Genomic DNA, 26,243 nt, shown 5'->3' on the forward strand with positions numbered 1-26,243 from the left:
TCCCCAAAACATTAGAGTTTGAACACTGCTGATTGGCATTCTCAATTGCTTGGATATCTTTTTATATCCTTTTCCTGTTTTATACAGTTCAATTACCTTTTCCCGCAGATCCTTTGACAATTATTTTGCTTTCCCCATGACTCAGAATCCAGACACGTCAGTGCAGCACTGGATGAAAGATGCAAGGGTCTTTCAGGAGTCCAGAAACTCACTGACCTTTTATACACACACACTGATTACAAGCAAACAGATCACAGGTGAGGATGGTTACCTTTAGTAGCCATTCAAACCCGTTTGTGTCAACTTGTGTGCATGTTATCAGGCCGAAATCTCCAGGGTATGTAAACTTTTGATCAGGGTCATTTGGGTAGTTTCTGTTGTCATTATGATTTAAAAAGAGTAAACACAGTTGTTTGACAATAAATGGCTTCACCGAACCACTAACCATGAGTGAAAGAAAAGTTTGTGAGTTATCATTCATATTCTCTGACAAATGGCCAGAAAATCACAAATTCTGCTAGGGTATGTAAACTTATGAGCACAACTGTATATATATATATATATATATATATATATATATATATATATTTATATTAAGTGGCAGCCAATCTGATGAACTTGATGGCACTTTAACACCTCATGGTGCATAGTCTGTACCATATATTTTGAAGCTACTCATGTGCTTTGGATGTCTATGATGTGGTGCTTTCCTAATATTAAGGATGTTTCACTCTTCTTATGGAGCTGCGTAATTATTACTTATATATACCTTTGTCTTATGGATATACCTAACACGGATATGATTAAGGCTTGTCTTGAGAAAGATTCAGTGGATGAATCGAAACGTCCACTGATTCAAGGCATGTATTTAAATTAATAAAATGTATTTTACTCACAAGTCTTATTTCAATCGGAGAATGCCCCTCCACACCCCTTGAAACATTTAGTATATATGTGGACCCACTAGCAATATTGGAATCCACTGGGAGCACCCCAACAGTTGAACTGTATTGATGTGAGTGCAGGATTCTTGTGGATGGATATATATATATATATATATATATATATATAAATCCACAACAGAGGAGCACTCACCAGTCTTCAAAGCAGTCTTTTTCTTTATTTTCAAAAAGTCATGAGAAAAGGGGGTATCGACGTTTTGGTCCCAAATGGGACCTTTGTCAAGAGTTATCTATCTTATATGGAAGTCACCCCAGCATATACTCACAAGGCCAGAGTGTGGACTGTTTGTAAATTTTATATATATATATATATATATATATATATATATATGCAAATCAGATGCTTGGTTGCATAGGGAGAGGAATCAGTAGCAGGATAAAAGTGATAATGCCACTGTATAGGCCGTTGGTACTGCCCCATCTGGAATACCGTGTCCAGTTCTGGAGACTATGGCCCTCATTCCGAGTTGTTCGCTCGCTAGCTGCTTTTAGCAGCATTGCACACGCTAAGCCGCCGCCCTCTGGGAGTGTATCTTAGCTTAGCAGAATTCTGAGTAGCTTGACACTTACTCTGCCACTGTGATCAGTTCAGTCAGTTTCGTTCCTGGTTTGACGTCACAAACACACCCAGCGTTCGCCCAGGCACTCCCCCGTTTCTCCAGCCACTCCCGCGTTTCTCCCAGAAACGGCAGCGTTTTTTCACACACACCCATAAAACGGCCAGTTTCCGCCCAGAAACACCCACTTCCTGTCAATCACACTCCGATCACCAGAACGAAGAAAACTCCTCGTAATGCCGTGAGTAAAATACCTAACTTTTGAGTAAAATAGCTAAGCGCATGCGCTCTGCGAACATTGCGCATGCGCAGTAAGCGACTAATCGCAATATAGAGAAAATCGGCAACGAGCGAACAACTCGGAATGAGGGCCTATATCTCAAGAAGGATAGAAATACATTAGAGAGTGTACAAAGAAGGGCAAGTAAAATGGTGCATGGCCTACATCACAAAACTTACCCGAAAAGGCTAAAAGATCTTAACATATATTGTTTGGAGGAGAAAAGGGAAAAGGGGACATGATAGAAACTTTCAAATATATCAAGGGTCTTAACAAAATTCAGGAGGAAAACATTCTTCAAAGGAAGAGAAGTATTAGAACTCGAGGACATACACTGAGACTGGAGGGGGGGGTTCAGGGGAAATTTTCGGAAAAATTACTTCACAGAAAGGGTAGTGAATAAGCGGAATAGCCTCCCATCAGAGGTGGTAGAGGCTAAGACTATAGAGCAATTTAAACATGCTTGGAATAGGCATCTGAATATCCTTACAATGAATTAAAGTTCAAAAAGGGTTGAGATTGCCTAAAGGATAAAAAAAAAGGGGCAGAGTAGATGGGCCAAGTGGTTCTTATCTGCCGTTAAATTCTATGTTTCTATATAATTATCCATGAATCCGCACTCCAAGCGCCATCAATTCACAACAGGGCGGTGCTCCACAAGGGCCAATTTGACCCGTAATCTAATGAACCAGGGCAGTAGGCACTCACCATAAATAGCAGGTTTTCAAAATGTATTAGTTACAAATACATTCCTCAAATGGTTTGTTAGCGTTTTGGTCAGAGCGTGACCTTTATCAAGACATCACAAGATAGTACTGGGATCAGAGGCAAGTGTGCACCTATCATCCATGTCCCACAGGTCCCCTGTTTAAAGTAGCTAGCAATAATTAGTTCCTCCAACCATCATTTAGTGGGCACAGTACACCGGAAGCACCTCAAAAGCACTATTGTAAATGTCAACAAGCCAAACCGTTCGGTGTCATAGCACCAATCATGCCAGATATATACACATACGAAAAATGAACAAAATACCAGCAAGGCAATACAGAAAACAATTTATAAACTCAAAAACGCGCCGCGACCGGAAGTTGTGTACGTTCCACGATCGTGGAACGCATCACGTGACTGGACATTACGGTGGCAATAACATCAATACGGCTAGCCGGAACACCAAAGACTTGCCGGAACTAGCATGCATTCCACTCTTGTGAAGCGCATCACGTGACTGGACGTCATGGACCCTTATAACGACCCCGCTGATGTTAAATCTTACACATGTAAAGAAGTAACAAAATACCTATATTTAATACATAATTCTATTAATACATAAAAAACGGTATATCGGTATGTAGAGAGATATTAGAATATAGATATCAATATATAGTACAATAGGGAAGTAAGTGGAAGATGCCTTGTGGCCATATTGGAAAAGGGCATGGTATAATTAGATCATGTTTTGAGGGGTAAATTTATTATACTGTAGTAGATCTCAGTTTAAATTACCAAATTTGCTGGTACTGCTAAATCGGAGGGAGCGTGTCGGACATATCCCACATTAATAACAATCCAAATTTAAAAGACATACACAATGACGAACAATACCAAGACATATGTAAACATAACATATAACAAGGCCACAATATAGCCCACAATAAAAAGTCATATTAATCACAAACAAACATAGAATGCAAAAAGAGGGGGGGAGTTTTTTGTTGTTGTACTTGACGCAAAAAAACACTAGAGAGAAATTCAAAAAGTCACATGAATTTGTTATCTATCACTGTTCATCTCAAAAAGATGTTGTATGAATTATGCTCATTTAAACTCCTTGGAACTAGGGTGTCTAGCTGGTAGATCCATCGAATTTCATGTTGGCGCAGCAGTTTTTCCCGGTCCCCACCACGTGGGAGAACTGGGATGTGATCAATAAGCATGCATTTAAGATTTGACACAGAGTGTCCTTCAGATAAAAAGTGTTTAGCCACAGCTTTGTCGGTGTCTTTAGTTAGAAGTGCAGTGCATATTAAATAACGATGGTTTGCCATCCGGCCTCTGAAACATCTGGTCGTCATACCCACATAATAGTGCCCACATGGGCATATGACAATGTAGATGACAAAGTCCATCTTACAGTGTAGCTGATGACGAATAAAGATCTTATTTCCACTGTGCGGGTATCGGAAATACGTCCCAGTCATCATTAACCTGCAAGTCGCACAGTTTTGGCATCTGTAGCAACCAGCCTTCCCTTTTGATAGCCATCGGCCTGAGTGTTCTTCAGGCTGTAGCATCGGACGCATTAGCCCGATGATCTCCCCTAGTGAAGGGTCCATGGAGATTATCGGCCAGTGCTTTTTAAGGACTTTTTTTGTCCGCATAGAAGCAGTGTCATAAGTAGACGTGAAAATCATTCTCCTGGGGTCAACTGATCGTCTTGGCAATTTTACCTGCTGTGAGTACCTACGTCTGGCTTTTCTTAAGCATCTAGAGATGGTCTTCCGAGTGTAGCCAAGATCCAGAAAATGGTAAAATGGTTTACAATTTCATCAGTCTGGGTTTCAGTGTTTACCAGAGACGTATTATAGTGCAAGACGTGCATAAATTGTGAGATCGAAAGGGACGCCTTTAAAGTGCAAGGGTGGTGGCTCTTAGCATGCAAGATAGTGTTACGGTTTGTTTCTTATCGGTACAATATAGAGGTCAACCGGCCACCTTCCAGAGTAATTGTCACATCTAAAAAGTTAAGTGTCTTGTGCTATCTGGTAAGTAAAGCGTATTGGACTGTCAAGTGTGTTCAACATCTCAACCATCTCCCTAAATTCTGCATTCATGCCCCTCCAAACAAAAAACAAGTCATCAATATAACATCCAAAATAAAGAATCTTGTTTTTATAATGTAGCAGTATATACATATATCCATAATTATGCATGTAAAGGTTGGCGTAAGAGGGCGCCAGATTCGACCCCATAGCCGTCCCCAACAATTGAAGAAAGAATTCTTTCCCATAGGTGAAATAATTCTGGGTCAGTACCAAGTTAGCCAATTCCAAAAGAAACTCAGTAGGGGGACCATTACTCGGAAGACCATCTCTAGATGCTTAAGAAAAGCCAGACGTAGGCAAAACTGCAGAGACGATCAGTTGACCCTAATAGAATGATTTTCACGTCTACTTATGACACTGCTTCTATGCGGACAGAAATATATGTTATGGTAAGAACTTACTGTTGATAACAGCTTTTCTCCTAAGTCCGCAGGTTCCACAGGACCAAATGGTCAAAGCTTTTCGGCCTCCTAGCATGCAACGGGCCCGTCCATATATCCCGCCTCCTGGCTCAGGCAAATCAGTTGTTTTCCAAGCTCTAGACAGAAGCATCATGTAGAGCCCTACTCAGGCAAGAAGAACACACATGCACACCCTTCCGTACAAGATGAAAGAGGTTAGTGAGTAAAAGGAGCCTCAAATCAGGTGCGTCAGGGTGGGATCCCAATGGAACCTGTGGACTTAGGAGAAATACTGTTATCAACGGGAAGTTCTTACCATAACGTATATTTCTCCCACGGTATCCACGGGATAACATTGGGATGTCCTAAAGCAATTTAGTGGTGGGAACGCTCTTGATTAGACAGGAGAATCCTATGCCCGAATTCAGCATCCTGAGAAGCAAAGGTATCAAGGCATAATGTCTATTGAATGTGTAAATGGAGAACATGTGTCTACCTAGCATATATATTCTGCTAAAACAGCACATTGTGCTGTCCCAAAAAACCTACCTTACAAACAGGGAGATCAGCTTGAGAATACACTTCTAAAATTTTCATCCGAAGCTACTTCACCAGTGTCTGCTTATCCGCTGGCCATCCTCTCTTGTGAAATTCATAGAGAACGAAGCGAGTATCTGTCTTTCTGATGGCACTGGTACTACGTCTAATGCTGCATCTTCAGCAGCAGAGTCCGGCCCTAGAAGACTGAGACTACATTTTCTTCATTAAGATGGAATTTAGAAACCACCTTAAGAAGATACCCAGATTTGGTTCAAAGAACTGTTCTATCTGGATACAAAATTCAGAAATGGAGGATGGTATAACAATGCCCCTAAATTTGAAATTCTTCTAACTGAAGCAAAAAGTCAGTAGAAAGAAAACTTTAGCTGTCAACCATTTAAGATCAAATCTTTCAAGTGGTTCAAATGGGACAACCTAAAGGGCCTTTAGGACTAACCTAAATCCCAAGGCACTGTAGGAAAAACAAAACAAGGTTGAATGTGTCGCATTCCTTGGAAAAAAGTGTGCATGTTCTGAAGGATAAAAATTTTATTTTTGGAACCATACAGTTAATGCTGACACTTGTACTCAAGGATGTCAGCCATAACCTTTATGCACTCCTGCCCGAAGGAATGCTAAAACTCTGAAAAACCAAGGATCAAATCTTTGATCCCTACACCATGGAATATAGGCTTGCCATATTTGGTGATTAATGCAAGCTGAGTAAATTTTCCTTGCACTGAGCATAATTACCTGTTGTGAGAGTTCTCTTGCCTTCAGGATGGAGGCCTCGAGAGTCATTTCATCAAAGACAGTCCATCCAGGTGTTTGTGATGACCAGGACCCTGGGACAGTAGATCTGGCCATTGAAGGAGTAGAAATGGCGTATCCATCGACATCCTCTGTGTATCAATGTCTTCTGGACCAAGCTGGAACTATTAGTATCACAGCACCCTTACCTTGTCTTACCTTTCGTATCACCCTGTATCACAAGGCAATATGTGGGAACACATAAACCAGACAAATGTTGACAAGTCATCCACAAGATCGCTCTGGGATTTGTTCTTGACCCATATGGGGGTCAGAGTTTTTAAGACCTAGGGGTGTAAGTCCATACGTTTACCTGAAAGTCAAGTTGACTGAAAAAATCTCCCCAGTTTAGGACTGCCGGAATGAGTACTGCGGACAAGGCTGGATAATGAAGTTCTGTCCACTTCAAAGTGTGACTTACCTTCTTCATTATGTTCTGGCTGTGAGTCCTCCCTGATGGTTGAGGTACGCCACTGCCATTGCATGTCCGAGCGGATTCGATCTGGATTAACCAGAAGGATATTCTTTGCCTGAATAAATGCAATATATATGGCTTGAGGTTCCAATATATTTATTGGCAGGCAACATTTCTTCCTTGGTCCACTGCCCCTGAAAGCAACTCCTTCCTTATACTTCACCCCATCCCCACAGGCTGGCATCCATTGTCAGAGTTGCCATCTGATACCAAAAGGAGCTTCCTTTGACGAGGACAGGTTGTCCTAGGTATTGACCGCCTAACTTCCAGAGGAAGACCATAATCTGCACTCTGCTGCGCCTGAGGATAGAATGGCTTACATAGCACTAATTAGCCCAGGTGTGTCCACTTAGCTGACCGTCCAAAGTCCTCAGCATGTGTAGACTGTGTAGATGTTGTATCATGTCTTATGTGAATTACTTATGACCAGCCTATTCAGGCTGCCTTTATTAAGAGGCTGCCATTTCCTAGGTGGATAACCTCCGAATGAAGATTGCTTGTAAGGGTTTATTAACCATTAATAGGATCACCTATCGCTGGTATAGGGGCTGACACCTGCTCTGCTACATTGGATAATGTCTGTGCAAAGTAGCCCATGAAGATTCAACTAGAACCTGTGCCTGCCTCGGTTATTTCAGAGGCTTTGGACAAGTAAACCATTTTGCACATTACCTCATTGAACCAGTCCTGATAGGTTACCTTAGCTCTGCAAGACCACATGAAATGAGTGTTGGTGCTGCTGTGGAAAGTTGTATTTTCCTCACCCTTGCCGCCCTTAGACATAATAAATAAATCACACACCTTTACAGTTTTATTACACAATTTGTGACTGTAATCACTTTAAAATTTGTTAAAGTGACATACAATCCAACCCTACCCTGCTTTGCACCAGCATTGAAGATCAGAATACACAGAAAAACTGACGGAATTTTATAGCAAAGTCAGCAATCACACTAGCAGTCAGTCACAGGTTATACATTAGCATAATAAGCAATATGAGCACATAATCAACTACAAATACATTTCATGTATGTAGGAGAAACATATTACTGCATTACCTTATATAGGAGTTTTAAACGTATTCCGTTGCACAGCAAAAGAAAACCACAGCAATAGTTCTTAGACTCATATGCATCAAGCTCTTTATTTAACTATTCGTACTCAAAGGTAGAGACGGGGGCCCTCAATCCGAGTTGATCGCTCGCTAGCTGCTTTTAGCAGCAGTGCACACGCTAAGCCGCCGCCCTCTGGGAGTGTATCTTAGCTTAGCAGAAGTGCGAACGAAAGAGTAGCAGAATTGCTACTAAAAAATTTCATGCCGTTTCTGAGTAGCTCCAGACCTACTCCTATCTTGCGATCACTGCAGGCAGTTTAGTTCCTGGTTTGACGTCACAAACACGCCCTGCGTTCGGCCAGCCACTCCCCGATTTCTCCAGCCACTCCTGCGTTTTTGCCTGGCACGCCTGCGTTTTTTAGCACACTCCCTGAAAACGCTCAGTTACCACCCAGAAACACCCACTTCCTGTCAATCACTCACCGATCAGCAGAGCGACTGAAAAGCGTCGCTCGGCCGTGTGTAAAATTGCATAGTTTTGTGTGAAAGTGAGCGTGCGCCCTGCGGCCCATACGCATGCGCAGAACTGCCGGTTTTTAGCCTGATTGCAATTCTGCAAAAAAACGTCAGCGAGCGAACAACTCGAAATGACCACCTTTGTGCTGTATTACCCAGCTCGGTAAAGTGGGATACAGGAAGACTCACCCCACTACCAGAACCGATCAACACTTTTGCAAACTCTGAGTGGATCCAGACGCTACTAGTGTACACTGCCACTCCATGAACCTATAGTGAACAGAGACACCCAAGTGAACACTGACGCACCAGTCATACAGCCGCCTATGGTGCGACTGGGTCCCCTTAGTACACAGTGTCTCAGATGGAAGCAGGAAAACAGTTCATGGCGGGAGACTTGGAGGAAACTGGTCATGAACCAGGGGAAGGAGCGACCAGGGAAGCGTCTGACTCACCACTGCTGACATTAACCCTAGGGATAATGGCCTCATACTACCCCTGGAGCCTATGATCCTTAAGGCCTAGCGCTGGTGTGCTCTCGGTGGCAGCCGCGTCAGCGACTGTTTGGTAGTCTCATCCCAAAACATTGCGGCTGTGTCCCCCTCCAAGCGGAACTGACGCCTTACTTTCTCCCCGTGCTCCGGCCACAGCCTGGTAACGTCTGCTGGACCTGCTAGTATATCCAACACAGACGCCCACCGAAACAGCACTGTACTCATGGGTAAGCATTGTCGCGACCCGGCGGGGAGTTGTTGGAGCGACTCTTTCTAAGGTACGTATAAGACGCTTTTTTGAATGATCACTCGGAAAAATAGTAAGACTATAAAAATAAAATAAGAAAGCTTATGGCTGCTAAAAAAACAGCAGCCCTCTGACCATGGTCTGGCTCCTGCCGCACCAAACAAAAAACTGGTTTTCCTGAGCCAGGAGGCGGGATATATGGATAGGCCCTTTGCATGCTGGGAGGTCGAAAAGCTGTGACCGTTTGGTTAAATCCGCTGTCGCTCCACCATATCCCAATGTTATCCTGTGGATACCCTGTGGACCCTGCAGGAGAAAAAGTCCTTAAAAAGCACTGGCCGATTATCTCCACGGACCCTGCACTAGTGGAGATCAGTCCATGCCAGCCCATGTGTGCCTATCAGAAAGGGCCGAATTTGAAGAAGCTGCTAATGCGCTCGATGCTACATCCGGAAGAACACTTATGCCAATGGCTATCAAAAGGGAAGGCTGGTTGCTACAGATGCCCAAATTGTGTGACTTGCAGGTCAATGATGACTGGGATGTATTTCCGACACCCACACAGTGGGAATAAGGTCTTTATTCGCCATCGGCTACACTGTAAAATGGACTTTGTCATCTATATTGTCATATGCCCATGTGGGCACTATTATGTGGGTATGACGATCAGATGTCTCAGTGACTGGATGGCAAACCATTGTTATTCAATACACACTGCGCTTCTAACTAAAGACACCGACAAAGCTGTGGCTAAACACTTTTTATCTGTAGGACACTCAGTGTAAAGCCTTAAATGCATGCTTATTGATCACATCCCAGATCTCCCACGTGGTGGGGATCGGGAAAAACTGCTGCGCCAACGTGAAATTCGTTGGATCTACCAGCTAAACACCCTAGTTCCAAGGGGTTTAAATGAGCATAATCCATACATCTTTTTGAGTCGAAAAGTGATAGATAACAAATTCATGCGACTTTTTAATTTTATTTTTATTTATTTCTAGTGTTTTTTGGTGTCAAGTGCAACAAAAAACTCCCCCCCCCCCCCCCCCCCCCTTAATTTTGCATTCTGTGTTTGTTTTTGTGATTGATTTTACTTTTTATTGTGGGCTGTATTGTGGCCCTTGTTATATGTTATGTTTACATATGTATTGGTATAGTATGTCATTGTGTATGTCTTTTAAATTTGGATTGTTATTTCTCATACGTCCTAGAGGATGCTGGGGACTCCGTAAGGACCATGGGGTATAGACGGGATCCGCAGGAGACATGGGCACACTATAAGACTTTGAATGGGTGTGATCTGGCTCCCCCCTCTATGCCCCTCCTCCAGACCTCAGTTAGACTCTGTGCCCAGGAGTGACTGGACACACACTAGGGGAGCTCTACAGAGTTTCTCTAAAGACTTTATTGTTAGGTTTTTTATTTTCAGGGAGACCTGCTGGCTACAGGCTCCCTGCATCGTGGGACTGAGGGGAGAGAAGTCAGACCTACTTCTTCTTAGTTCAAGGGCTCTGCTTCTTAGGCTACTGGACACCATTAGCTCCAGAGGGTTCGATCACTTGGTGCGCCTAGCTGCTTGTTCCCGGAGCCGCGCCGTCAACCCCCTCACAGAAGCCAGAAGAAAGAAGCCGGGTGAGTATAGGAAGATCAGAAGACTTCAGTGACGGCAGAAGACTTCAGTAAAGGAGGTACAGCGCAGCGGTCGCGCTGCACTCCATGCTCCCACACAACCAACGGCACTCACTGGGTGCAGGGCGCTGGGGGGGGAGCGCCCTGGGCAGCAAGTTACTGATGGTCTCAAAACTGGCAGAAGACGCATATTAGGTGCCCGGGCACCGTGTACCATACCCCCGCCAGTATAATGCAGCGGTCGCGCTGCGCGCCATTGCTCCCGCGCCGGCGGCTTTACAAGTGTGCCGGGGGCGCGGGGGGGCTGGGGCGCCCTGGGCAGCAGTATATACCTTTTTAAGGGTGAAAACGCATTATACAGTGTGTAGGGACCCCCGCCGGCATAAAAATGCTATATTAATAGCAGGCTGAAGCGCGCCGAGAAGGGGCGGGGCTTAGCCCTCACAACACGTTTCAGCGCCATTTTTCTCCATGTCCCTGCCATAGCAATGAAAACAGTGCAAACGTGGGGGGGCAGTGTTTAGTGCTATATAGTCGACAATATAACACTATTTGAGATAAATGGGCTTGTAATCTGTGTGTTGTGCATGTATCTCTGTGTGTTCCCTGGTCAGATATACCCACTATAGCTTTTTAGTCGACATATGTCGACAGGTGTGAGTGCTCTGTCACAAACAGTTATGGGGATCGCTGTCGACATCGCCGACGCCTGTTGGTACTTGATTCAGTAGATGCAGTGTCAGCAGGTCAGTGGTTGTTTGCTTGTCAACAGTAAACACTGTATGGGAGACACAGTGGTATGTGAGTGACCCTGTCGGCACCAACTGTTATTACTGAGTGTAAATTAACATGCTGTAACTGCCTTATACCTGTATATATATTTGTATGTATATGTATGGTACGGTTTCTTGGGCCTGTAGCTCGAGCACAGGTATGGTAGTAGGTGTGGGGGAGTGTTATAAAGATTATATAGGTATACTTCCCTCGGACCTCTCGGGTCGCCAAATGGTTATTTTGCCTGGTTACTGCTCCCTGTTGTTGACGAATACTAGGTTTTCTGTCGACCATAAGGTTTCCTGTTAGATCCACAACTGGGGCTTTCAGTACATGGTCATACACATTCAGAACACATTAATGTCACTAGAGACCCTACGGTTCTGGACAATCCGCTTATATGTATGTTTTATATATATATATATATATATATATAGGATATGTGTGTATTTGTGTATTACATTATGATTTATAAGGAATGCTGAATTAAAAGTATTCTTTCTCATGTGCTGGTCGCTCTGTTGATAAAGCTCTAGGTCGGCCGTGACGAGCAGATCCTCACAAGGAGTCCGAATGTTTAATCTTTTCCCGCTGCGGATAGAATACTGCGAAAGTCAACTCCTGGTCGACGCGGGGCCCTGTCACAAAGAATCGTACACAGGAAGCTAAGTGATATTTTATTTCTGTGCTTTGGAGTTATTTGCATTACATGCACATGGGGTAGTGTTTATATTCGGAGAAGCTTCCAATAGTATTACCCTAAAGAAAGTGGGGATGTTTCTTATGTTGAGTCTTTTCTATAACATTGCAAGACATGCTGAGGCTGACTCCGAGAGATACTCGAGTGTTTCCCTGGGACGGTGTACCGCTGTGTGGGGAGGCCTCAGTTCAGTCAATCTCGGCGGATACCACTGGTAAGTCTAACTTCGTGAGTTAGATTCCCTCACAACGGTTGGTGACACATTCTGTTGTGGGATGCAGTAATTTTAACTGGTTTGATACCCTTCTTTTTTCCCTTTCGGTGCAGATTGTGGAAGGTGAAAAAATAAGAGTTCTGCAGCCTTGTTAGGTTCGCAGAAGCGGATGTCGTTTTCTGTTTCTACCACATCCACCGCAGGTCGCTGGGTCTATCTGGCTGGAGCCCACTTCGGTGGGAACTCTTCTTCTACTCTTCAGTCAGTCCGGGAATGGACTTGGACCTGTGAGTTAATAATGGAATACAAAGGGGGGACATGCTGGAGTTTACAGATGATTCCCCTCACTGATTTTTTGAATAGATCTTACCGATTCTTCTCTGGAAGGGGAGGTAGTACGCGATGCCATACCAGAGTTGCGTCAGGTTCAGGACATTGTCCTGCTGTCCCTGTAAAAAACAAAACAAAAAACCAAGGATTTCTACTTACGAAGGGGGCTCCAGCAACTAAAGGTAGAAAAGGGGTTAAATGCGTTTTTCTACGCATTCAGCTTGCCTGGGTTGATATCCAGGATTGTCTTTGCCATTTCACCGGAGTGATGGCGGTTTGATGGGTTTCTTTCAATAGTAAGAGCTATTGTTATTCTGCACTAAGACACTCTCCTGATTAAGGCGAGGTCAAGAAACAAGTGGTGCAAATCGTTGTTTCTCTCTGACTGTTCTTCAACACAGGGAATGGCTGTTGTTCCCATTGATGCAGATGTCGGAGGTGGGTATCAGAGTAGATGCTGAACGGCTGAGGTTCTGTGTTTTCCTGTGAAAAGACTGAGGATCCAGAGTCGGATCAGATTTGCAGTGACAATCCATCAATATGTTCAGTTGATGAAGAAGATGGTGCGGTCTAAGAGGCTTTTCGGTGAGCAGGTCAAATGCCAGAGTGGTTTTCACGGGGCCAGTTGAAAATGTGATCCGGGTCTCACCTGCACATGCGCCAGATTGTAATCCTAATGGCCAGGAGATCGCTCCTGTGTTCTCTGCTCAGTTCTCACCTCCTAGAGGGACGAAGGTCGGAATCCAGGTGGAGATCTTGGGGTCCATGCATGCAGATCTCTGAGACTGAGGAGCAGTCCTTGCAAGGAAAATATTTCCAGAGGAAAAGGTCAAGCTGGGAAGCTTGTCTGCAATGAGTTTTCTTGAATTAAGAGCTATTTTCAGTGAACATATGCTTAATGATCTGCCCGGGTTAATTCTGTCGGATGACTTGGCAGCAGTGGTGTAAGTAAGCCGCTAGGGCGGAACAAGGAGCAAAGCGGAAATGGCGGATGCCGTAAAAGTTTTTCGCTGGGTGGAAAGACTGGTAAACGCTATATTAGCAGTTTTCGTTCCGGATGTGGACGACGGAGAAATAGATTCCTCTGCAGTTGCGATCTCCATCCGGGAGACATACAGTTGTCATCGAGAAGTTTCACTGAAGCGAAAAGTGTTTGAGGAGTGCCTTAATTGGACATGTTGGCGTCTTGCTTCAACAAGAGATCTCAGGGATATTGTTCCAGGTCAGGGAGCACTCAAGCTATAACAGTGGACTTCCTCGGGACACCTTGGGTGTTTTCTGTCGGTTTGTGTGTCCCCTCCGTTTTCACTCTTCTGAAGGTGATAAACGTAAGACGAACAACGGTTCGGGCGATCCTCATTGTTCCGGTCTAAACATGGAGGGCTTGGTATCCAGTTCTTCAAGATTTACTCTTAGAAGATCCCTGGCCTTTTCCTCTACGTGAGGAACTGTTACAGCAAGATCCGGGCGTGTATCAAGACTTACCGCGGCTGCATTGACGGCGTGGCGGTTGAACGCCATATCCTAGCCAGAAAGGGTATTCCCAGTGAAGTCATTCCATTTTTCTTCAGGCTAGAACAGAGGTAACGACAAAGCCTTACCACTGTGTTTGGAGAAAATATGTGTCTTGGTGTGAATCCAAGAAAGCTACTACAGAAGCTTCAGCTGGGTCCTTCTTCTCCATTCTTTGCAAGCAGGTATGGGTGCAGGCCTAAAGTTAGGCTCCATTCGAGTGCAGTTTTGGCCTTATAAATTTTCTTTCAAGAAAGAATTGGCAACCTTTCCGGAGGTTCAGACCATTGTGGAAGGAGTACTGCACATCCAACCTCCATTTGTGCCCCATTGGCACCGTGGGACCTTGACGTGGTGTTGAGTTTTCTTGTGTCACAATGATGGGAACCTTTATGAAAGGTTGTGTTAAAATTTCTCTCTTGGAGAGTGGTCATGTTTTTGGCTTTGGCGTCCGCAAGGGGGGTGTCGGAAGTAGCGGCTGGGTCTCACAAGAGCCCCTGTTGATCTTCCAGGTGAATGAAGTGTAATTGAGAAATCAGATAATAGTTTTGCCAAAGGTGGTTTAGGGGTTTCGCAGAAACCAGCCTATTTGATGCCTGTGGTTACTTAAGCATTGGTTGATTCAAGGTCTCACGATGTAGTCAGGGCTTTGAATATTTATGTCGCCAATTTGGCTCAGATTGGGGAAACAGAGGCTCTGTTTGTTCGGTATGCTCCCAGCGTGATTGGGGCGCCTGCGTCTCTGCAGTCGGTTACACGCTAGATCTGTGATCTGTTTCGGCGTGCTCGTTTCTGCGGCTGGATTGCCGTTACCGAATTCGGTGGTGACCCATTCTACTAGGAAGGTGGGTTTTTTCTTGGGCGGCTGCCCGAGGAGTCTCGGCGGTTCAACTTTGCCGAGCGGATACTTGGTCGGGTTCAAACACTTTTGCTAAGCTCTACAAGTTTGATACCCTGGCTGATGGGGACCTCATGTTGCTCAATCGGGGCTGCAGAGTCGTCCGCACTCTCCCGCCCGGTCTGGAGCTTTGGTATAAACCCCATGGTCCTTATGGAGTCCCCAGCATCCTCTAGGACATATGAGAAAATAGGATTTTAATACCTACCAGTAAATCCTTTTCTCTTAGTCCGTAGAGGATGCTGGGTGCCTGTCCCAGTGCGTACTGTCTGCAGTTATTGGTTATGGTTACACTCTTGTGGTGTTTCTTTTCTGTCAGGCTGTTGCTGACGTTGTGCATGCCATGGCAGGTGGTGTCTTATTATTGGTTGTGTTGACACACTGGTTGTTACATATTATCTCAGCATGTGGCTGTGTATTTTTCATGCCGTTGGCGGGTATTCTATGGAATGCCACGTTCTGCGGTATGTTCGTGGTGTGAGCTGGTATGACACTCACCGTATTTAAACAATAAATTCTTTCCTCGAAATGTCCGTCTCCCTGGGCACAGTTTTCTAACTGAGGTCTGGAGGAGGGGCATAGAGGAAGGAGCCAGTTCACACCCATTCAAAGTCTTATAGTGTGCCCATGTCTCCTGCGAATCCCGTCTATACCCCATGGTCCTTACGGAGTCCCCAGCATCCTCTACGGACTAAGAGAAAAGGATTTACCGGCAGGTATTAAAATCCTATTTAATGTGGAATATGTCAGACACGCTTCCTCCGATTTAGCAGTACTAGCATATTTGGTTATTTAAATCGAGATCTACTATAATAAATTTACCCCTCAAAACATGATCTAATTATACCGTGCCCTTTTTCAATATGGCCACCATGCATCTTCCTCTTACTTCCCTATTACAGGTTGAGTATCCCTTATCCAAAATGATTGTAACAGGGTTGAGAATTCCAATGCTCCCCCTCGACAGGACCTGTCAGCAGCATTCCTTGGAAGACTATTACAGGTTGAGTATCCCTTATCCAAAATGCTTGGGACCAGAGGAATTTTGGATATCGGATTTTTCCGTATTTTTTGAATAATTGCATACCGTAATAAGATATCATGGTGATGGGACCCAAGTCTAAGCACAGAATGCATTTATGTTTCATATACACCTTATACACACACCCTGAAGGTCATTTTAGCCAATATTTTTAATAACTTTGTGCATTAAACAAAGTGTGTGTACATTCACACAATACATTTATGTTTCATATACACCTTATACACACAGCCTGAAGGTCATTTAATACAATATTTTTAATAACTGTGTGTATTAAACAAAGTTTGTGTACATTGAGCCATCAGAAAACAAAGGTTTCACTATCTTACTCTCAAAAAATTCCGTATTTCGGAATATTTGGATATGGGATACTCAACCTGTATACTATATATTGATATCTATAATCTAATATCTCTCTACATACCGATATACCGTTTTTTTATGTACTAATAGAGTTATGTATTAAATATAGGTATTTTATCACTTCTTTACATGTGTAAGATTTAACATCAGCTGGGCTGTTATAAGGGTCCGTGACGTCCAGTCACGTGATGCGCTTCACAAGAGTGGAATGCATGCTAGTTCCAGCTAGTCTTTGGCGCTTCAGCTAGCCGCATTGATGTTATTGCTGCCGTAATGACCGGTCACGTGATGCGTTCCACGATCTTGGAACGTACACGACTTCCGGTTGCGGTGCATATATGAGTTTAGAAATTGTTTTCCGTGAATTGCCTTGCTGGTATTTTGTTCATTTTTGGTATGTGTATATATGTGGCATGATTGGTGCTATGACACCGAACGGTTTGGCTTGTTGACATTTACAATAGTGCTTTTGAGGCGCTTCCGGTTTACTGTGCCCACTAAATGATGGTTGGAGGAACCAATTATTGGTGGCTACTATAAAGAGGGGGCCTGTGGGACATGGGCGATAGGTACAAACTTTTGCCTCTGATCCCAGTACTATCTTGTGATGTCTTGACAAAGGTCATTCTCTGACCGAAACGTTGACAGACCATCTGAGGAATGTATTTGTGAGTACCTAATAAATTTTGAAAACCTGCTATTTATGGTGAGTGTCTACTGTCCTGGTTCATTTTATATATATATATATATATATATATATATATATATATATAGACAGAGGATGTAGGCGGCACTCGGAGACTTGCACAATATTAGTGAAAACAGTCAGGTGAGTTTTATTGAAGTCAACGTTTCGGGGGACGCACCCCCTTCCTCAGGACACAACACACTAATGTGTTGTGTCCTGAGGAAGGGGGTGCATCTCCCGAAACATCGACTTCAATAAAACTCACTTGGCTGTTTTTCACTAATATTGTGCAAGTCTCCCAGTGCCGCCTGCTTCCTCTGTCTATATTGGGGCTCACCCCCCTGGGAGGGCACTGGAGCTCATACCCCAACGGGGAAGCCGAGTGCCGGATTCATCCATGGACTATATATATATATATATATATATATATATATATTTATAAAATTGAGTAGGATAGGTTTCGAAAAGATATTCTAGGCCTAATTAAGTCCTAAAAAATTTGACAATTATAGAGACAATTAATTACAAAAAAAAATAATTGAGTGATTAAATAAAAGGGTAAACTTTCAGGACTGCTTTCTTCAGGTTGAGAGTGTAATTAAAGGTGTAGAGCCATACTGTGTAATCTGGCTTTGTACAATATGGCAGATATGGACCAGTATAATACCGTGAGAGGAGGGGGTATATTAAATAAGTGTACCTCCCCTTTTTGTCTACTTGGCTAAAGAATTTAATTAAGTCACTTGGGATCATATTTTTACTGCGCTGATAGGATTTTTAAAAATTAAAATATACATCACAGAAATATTTGTCCTTTTAACAGTTTTGGAGAAAACATCAAAGTTTCCCATATTTCTTTACTATTTACAATTGATCAGAGCCTTTTAGATGTTATAATATAAATGCACATACTGTATGTCCGATATCATATGATTAGAGGGGAGGGAAATATAGCTCAATAGATCCCAGTAAAGATTCTACTACATAATTCAACCACTTTGGTTTTGTTTCAGTTCAGTAACTAAGGGGTCTATTTACTAAGCCTTGGAGAGATCTAAAGTACCAAACAACCAGCTCCTGTAACCAACCAACCAGCAGCCTGTAACATGGCAGTTAGGAGCAGATTGCTGGTACTTTATCTCTCTTCAGTGCTTAGTAATTAAACCCATCTATCTCTGTATAACTGTAATTATGATGTTATGAAAAAGGTGACACTTAGGCGCGTATTCAATTGGCTGCAAAAGGACCTCGCACTCAATTTTGAATTAATGCGGCCAAAAACTTGTGTTTGGGTTAAAAAAAGTTAGTAAATATAAAAGAAATTAGTAATATGGGGTATTTTACTAAAGGGATTTACTACTGCAATATTTTCTCACATCTCCTAGATATGAAATGTAACATTCAGAGATCTTGATGGATAATACTAACATACAGACTACATTTCTGTGGTTTATACACAGGCAGCAAAGGCTGGCATTGAAGCTGAACAGATGTACAGACAACATTCAAGACATGGTCTGAGTGAAATCTTTACTGACATCTGTACTCATCACGAGGAACTGCAAATGAGACAGGTGGGTCTGGGATAGCATAGTGTGCCACACAATCTCGCCTGTGTTACTGTTCTGGTTCTAGCACATACAACCAATAAAAGACTACAGGAAATAAAGTATAGATTCTGATTTCAGCTTAATTTAGTTTCTTGGGTTATTTTAATTGACTAATAGGTTGCCTTTTTTTCTCATATTGTATTGTTAGCAATTGTTGTTAAATACCGACAGCTGTTTCGTTGGAACCCCACCTTCCTCAAGGGCCCTTGAGGAAGGTGGGGTTCCACCGAAACAGCTGATGGGCTAACACCGTTGAACATGCTATTAGGACATGATAAGTACCAAGTTACTTCTCACTGGAAATTTTGATGCTGTAAATTGTTTACTGCTATTTTGTGAATATTAAGCACTTCATACTTTAAACCGGGATCCAGTCTCTAGGTCGACAGTAACTAGGTCGACCACTATTGGTTGACGGTAACTACGTCAACAGGGTCTCTAAGGTCGACATGTTCTAGGTCGACATGAGTTTTTCACAATTTTTTTCATTTTTTTAAACTTTTTCATACTTAACGATCCACGCGGACTACAATTGGGAAGTGTCCCGCTCGCCATGCGAGGGGACGCGGTGCACTAATTGGGGTTCCCAATCACTGTACGGAGAAAACAACACCAAAAGAACATAAAAAACTCATGTCGACCGTTTGACCTAGAGACCCTGTCGACCTGGTTACTGTTGACCAATAGTGGTCGACCTAGACACTGTCGACCTAATTACTGCCGACCTTCCATACCACACCCCTTTAAACCTGGTGGCGTGCTGGATTCTTTTTGGCTTAGTGTTATGCTGAAAGCAGGCTGTAATGCATGTATTATGGAATTGCAGCACCCTGAATTGTGAAGACAAGAATGTGTGCAATTTCTGACTTCTATACACACACATACATATACTGTATATATGTGAGACACACAGAACATACATAAATACACCCACAGAGCATAATTACAAACACACACAGAACATACATACATACACATAGCAGCTTGTCCTTGATGTGTGTAGCTGTGGGCCTCCTCCTTGACCGTACGTGCTGGGCTGCTGGGTGGGATTGACCCTCCCTCGCTCTCATTCCCTCTGGTAAAGCTGCCTGTAATGGAGGTGTTCTGCCTGGCAAATAACCAGTTCAGCAGTCAGCACTTCTGAGGAAGCCACCTGATGCACAAGCACTGACAGCTGAACAGTCAGTGGTTCTGATTGTGGGTGACCCACGACTGGTGCAGAGACAGACACAAGGCTAATCCGTCAGAGAACACTCAGAAACTCCCCCTGCATGCACCACTGTACACATTGCAATTGTACAGTAAACAGCACCTACACCGCTATCTAATGGCCGTGAGTGGTAATGCAGTAGCCCTTTCTCTTCTGAAAAAGTATTTCTCTTTCCTTATGTTACCCTGGGATCCTTGCAATTTCTCACCCTTAAAGGACTCAGATGCTGATATTGTGAAAGTAAGGGTGCAGCATGAAATGGAACTTGCTGTGAAGTTGTTGGAGAAAGACATTCACGAAAAGCAAGGCGCTCTCATTAGTCTCAAGGAACAACTGGAGGACGTTAAGGCAATAAACTTTGATATGTATCAGAAAATGCAGGTATGGAGGTCACAGTCACAGCTTCCTCATACTCCCTCACTTAGTATAATAGTAGCTGTCTGGCAACCACAACAGGTATTAGCACTTAGATCTTAAAGTAAGGTTGCTGCATTCTTCACAACTGTTAACCCTGTCTGCTACAGAGAAGCTGAAAACTTTAAATGTTTTTGAATCTCAGTTTTATATATATATATATATATATATATATATATATATTGTTGTGAAAAATATATATAAGACCTGTCTCGCGCTGACACTATGTGGAGCTACACCTTAGGGAAAATACCCCCTGTTAGATGGGGTATAATAGTTATGAACAGAAAAAAGGAGTGTTTCCCCAGGGAGCTAGTGATTCTACTAGGTATGTCAACAAATTTATCACTTATAATAAAATAGTCATAGGAAATAGACTTATTTATTTTTAAATAAAACTCAGTAAGAAATGAGCTGTATCACATTAAATCCAAAAAGACAATCAATGTTCCATACATATAATGATGTTGGTAACAATTCAATTCAATCATATGTCAGTATACAATTGATCTTCCTTGAAGAAATGACAAAATCGCTGTCTTAACCCAGACAGCGATTTTGTCATTTCTTCAAGGAAGATCAATTGTATACTGACATATGATTGAATTGAATTGTTACCAACATCATTATATGTATGGAACATTGATTGTCTTTTTGGATTTAATGTGATACAGCTCATTTCTTACTGAGTTTTATTTAAAAATAAATAAGTCTATTTCCTATGACTATTTTATTATAAGTGATAAATTTGTTGACATACCTAGTAGAATCACTAGCTCCCTGGGGAAACACTCCTTTTTTCTATATATATATATATATATATATATATATATATATATATATATATATATATATATATAGGCCAAATTGAGGAAACTACATGACCGGGTTGGAGCATCTCCTAAACGGCAGGTTTTTTGTGGCTTTCCCTGTATGCAGATGTTAGTACCTACCAAAAGTGCTTCAAGTAGGGGAAACCTGTGATCTGGTGACATGGTAGTGGGTACCAAGGACTTATTAATGTGAGTAGGGAGCAAAGGCTAGCCCAGCTGGTCCTATCCCACAGTAGACATACTGTAGCACAAATTGCAGAAAAAGTGAATGCTGGCTATGGTAAAAAGGTGTCAGAACACAGAGTGCAGTGCATTGCTGTGTAGAGGCAGACCTGTCAGAGTGTCCATGACCCCTGCCCACCACTGAAAGCACCTAAAATGGGCACGTGAGCGCAAGAGCTGGACGATGGAGCAATGGAAGAAGGTGGCCTGGTCTGATGAATAATGTCGCACACATCATATCATATCAGTATCAAATATTGCATATCAATTACTCAGCACAGTCTCCTGGTGCATTTTAGTCACATTGCATTGCATCTACAGTAAGATGCATTCTCGGCAAAAAGATGCCCAACACTAGCAGAATCTCACAGGACCTAGCATGCCAAGAGAGGCTGTTTTTTGTGACTGCGGCAAAGATGAGGACACATCTGTACATACTTACCTTAACTTATCTTGCTGCAAAAAGGTAGGAAAAGCATGTTAGAAGTGGGGCTAGAACCACAACAGTAGACAGATATAAAGTCATATTAGTTATGTGGAACTGAGATCTGCAACCAAGGCCAGCGACAGAGGGGGTCTAAGGGTACTCCCGTACCATGCCCCGAGATTCAGGAGCACATAAACAGAGATACATAACTTTTTACATTGTGCGCATCGGCCTCCTGCAACTTAAGTAAGCCGGCAACCTCTTCCCTTGACACTGCAGCATATGGTCCTGTCCAGGCGTCTGTACTGACTCGTGTCACGCATATTATGAATGACGTTGCGGCATAGCATGGTAATTACACATGCTGCACGTCCTTCTGTTTCTTCCAGCCACCGCGGCCCAAGCCAAGTAGAGGGGCAGCACAGCAGAACACAGGGGCTATTTCAGGCAGCTGCAACCTGATCACTGTACCGCTACCTACAGACACTCTTCCTGTCTGGCCTGGCAGTCCACTGTCCCACCCAGCAGCCTGTCTGAACTAACTGGTGTGGCACTGTAAAGGTGCATACACATGGTGAAATATTGACTATCTCCGATTTTGACTTTTGAGATTTTCCTTGAACTCCCGAGCCCAGAAGCACTGATTTTGACTATGTGCGGTTTTGACTAAGTGTTAATCATAGGCGTGCGCAGACGCCGACACGGGGGTGCCGCTCCGCACTTTCCCCCTCTGCCAGGTATCTGACTGCCTCCTCCACCCCTGGCTCTGGGACATAAGACTGCTCACCTGAGCTGCCCAGGTGAGCAGTCTATGTACTGGAGGGGGACAGTAGACCATAATGTGGCGGAGGGGAAAATACTGGAACGGCACCTCATGTCGGGCACGCCTATGGTGCCAATTTTGACTATACTTTGTACTAGATTGTACACTATATAGTCAAGATTGACTTGCCTCCACAGTCTATCTTTCCTTGCAATACCGACCCCACGGGAGTGTGCATTGGTATCGCAAGCTGCCTAACAGTGCGATTTGCACTAACTTTCCTTGCAATTTTGACTATATAGTCAAAATCGCAAGGCTAAATCTCACTGTGTTGTACACACCTTAAGTCACAGTGTAATTTTTATTTTTAGATATCAATGTATGGGGGCCCCAAGATTTCTGTTGCCGGCCTTGCCAGCAACTGTGGCCACACTTACCCACTTACAAAATTGGGTTAAGTGGTAGATTCACTTGACTCCTCGTTGTAACAGTAGTTTGTGTCTTTCATTATCATCACCAAGTCATCGGTAGTACACGGGCTAGGACCATGCTGTGATAGGCTTGGTAGAACTGATGTTACTTTGCAAAGTGTTGGATCACAGGTATAACCTTAGTCAACATTTGGGCAGTTATTGCCCTTTTGGAGAACAACTACAGTCACAGGAACATCTGTCCGAGCTAGCTGGGACACAACTGTAATTTCTCTTCCTGCCAACCCTACCCGAGTGTAAGAATTTATGTCACAGTATTACAGAGGGGTCTTACCAAGGTGTGGATTTCCTCCAAATTCTTGGCAACCAGCCATCTGATTTTCCTTTTGATCTACAATGTCCCCAAGTTCTATAAAGATATGGTCTACCCCCTGGGTAGGCTATATATGCCAATCAGTAGCATCACTGATTACTACCTGCAACCACTTGTTCAGAATATGACCTAATAACTGTAAGTCTCCACATTGGTTACTTATACAATTTTGTTTCCATTGTAGTACCAAACATATATAGTACCCTTTAGGACAGCATAATAATATATATATATATATATATATATAAATTGCAAATCAAATGGACATCTTTAAACTACACTACTGCAATAGCATCGGGAACATTAAAAAAATGGAAAAAAAAATCCAAAAATGTTTTGATTTAAAAAAACCTGACCTTTTCCTGGCATAGAACCTTCAGCAAATGGTTCACAATATATTGCAGAATGCTTGTTTTCCACAAGCAATAGAGATTGTTATGTAGGGTGCGAATACTAACATCTCTACATATACCAGTAATCAGGCCAATTTTGCTACCTGTTTCTTAGCACGCCGTGTAACAGCGCTTCATCAGTATACGTGATGATGGTGGGGTTTATGTGCACGCCTACCTTATTATATGCGTGATTGTATAGGTTCGTCTTTTTTATTTTTTTATAAATGCTAAATATTTTTATTGTGCGTTTAAACAAAATAATATGTATGAAACATCACAATATGCAACAAATAAAGTCAAATTATAAATGGCTCTATCCATGAATAAATCTCTCATTCATTCTGGACTGTTGGCAAGAAGCCACATAAACATTTTTTATAAAAATTACAACATACAGGGGTAAATGTATAAAGCAGTGATAAGACTGGAGAAGTGAGCCAGTGGAGAAGTTATCCATGGCAACCAATCAGATGCTCTGTATAATTTTATAGTATGCAAATTATAAATGTTACTTCAATGCTGATTGGTTGCCATGGGCACCTTCTCCACTGGCTCACTTCTCCACTCTTATCACTGCTTATCATTTACCCCATAAAGTAGTATAGACTTAGCAATAGGATTCTATATTTGGTTGTATGTAAACGTTCATTGTTAAATCAATGCTTTGTGATCTTTTTGTATAGCGTTCAGTAGAGGATGGCAAGGAAAGAGATGGAAATGAGAGACTGGATGCGATGTCCAATCAAATGTCAGCTGCCATGAAACCTCTGGAACACAGGTAAGAGATGTATTATATTAGCACTCTATCATTATCTATTTTTTTGTAAAGCACAAACATACTCAGCAGCGTGGCATAGTGTGGCCAGAAATAAATAAATCTAAGTGCAAGGGTAGCAATACAGAAGGAGGTCAGAGAGAATGCTCACTAGAGCTTACAATCCTATGATGTACGTTGGGTTTTCTGTTATTTATATTAATGTTCTGTTCAACTGACTGGATTTGTCACAGTCAATTAACAATTTCTAACTGAGACACATGCACAATATTTCCTGTATATCAGACTTGTCATTTTCACGTTATCTCCAGAGCTTTGATAAATGTAGCCCTAGAGTTCCAAAAGCTATATTCTCTTTTGTTTTTTTAAATCTTTTTATTTCTAGCAACAGTAAATATACCCAAACAGTCTTGAGTAACCATATAGATTAAATGTCATAGGATCAAGTAGACGCAAGTGTCAACAGTGAACAGCACAAGAAAAACATGGTTAGAGACAAACCTGAGTAACATAAGTATTTTAGCTAAAAAATGTAAAATAACTAAGCACACAAATCAGAGTAGAGCCACGGAAGATACAATAGTTGCATAATAAGGAAACATGTGTGTTCTCTCCTATTCTGTGGTTTTATAAATATTGTGCAACTAGGTTTGGGGAAACAGAAAGGATGGGGGTGAAGGTTGCAAGCTAGACTGAGGATGAGGTTTTATGCTGGCCATACATTAGAACAGTATCATTCTAACCAGCCAACTCATTAATAATCTGGCAGTGTATGGAGCATACGATAATCAGCAGTTTGCTCCCACACACAGAATATCTTGAGATGGTTTGCTATACAAATGGGATCAGGCAATAAAGCTTTTGTTTAACAGCCGTGATAATGAAGCTAGGAAGCTTACTCCCAAAGTTAGGTGCTAAAGGGGGATACTGACGGGAGAGATGTGTGCTGAGCAATCTTAACACAGACCGCTCAGCACACATCTCTCCCACCGCTCAGCACAGCGCAATGTGCTGAGCGAGGGGGGAGACGGACGGGGGCCACTCACTTCACACAGCGGGGAAGTGAGCGACCCGCTAGATTGAGCCTGCATGCAGGCTCAATCTAGCACCGGCGATAGCATCGCTATCGCTGGGGGGCATACACACAGCAGATCTGTGCTTAAAATCTAAGCAATCTGATCAGATTGCTTAGATTTTAAACACGGATCTCTCTGTGTGTATCCCCTTTTAGTGATAAAACATGTTGTGAATTAAAAAAACTTGTTGCAAATGATAAATGGTGCTCCAGCCAATCAGCTTCTGTCATGTTTTCAGCTCATGTCATGTGTTTGAAAAATGACCTTATTGGCCTGAGCACAATTTATCCTACACAATGAGTTTTGTGACTCATAGATAAATGAGCTCCTCAGATGTTCAGGTGCAGTCTCACCATATTACTGGACCTGTATCCCAGATCCTAATGGGATATAAAGATAATATTTT

The 26,243-nt window shown here is 42.7% G+C and overlaps 1 protein-coding gene across 4 annotated transcripts in view; it reads left to right on the forward strand.

Moving 5' to 3' along the window:
* Positions 1-26,243, forward strand: part of RUFY2 (RUN and FYVE domain containing 2) — a 146,770-nt gene that overhangs the window by 106,488 nt on the left and 14,039 nt on the right. For all 4 annotated transcript variants that reach the window (XM_063961579.1, XM_063961578.1, XM_063961581.1 and 1 more), the window contains exons 11-13: positions 18,769-18,882; positions 20,345-20,509; positions 24,670-24,764. In XM_063961579.1, coding sequence (XP_063817649.1) covers positions 18,769-18,882; positions 20,345-20,509; positions 24,670-24,764 — 374 coding nt within the window. The remainder of the gene's footprint in view (positions 1-18,768; positions 18,883-20,344; positions 20,510-24,669; positions 24,765-26,243) is intronic.

Source organism: Pseudophryne corroboree, chromosome 3 (genome assembly GCF_028390025.1).
Source record: "Pseudophryne corroboree isolate aPseCor3 chromosome 3, aPseCor3.hap2, whole genome shotgun sequence".
NCBI lineage: Eukaryota > Metazoa > Chordata > Amphibia > Anura > Myobatrachidae > Pseudophryne > Pseudophryne corroboree.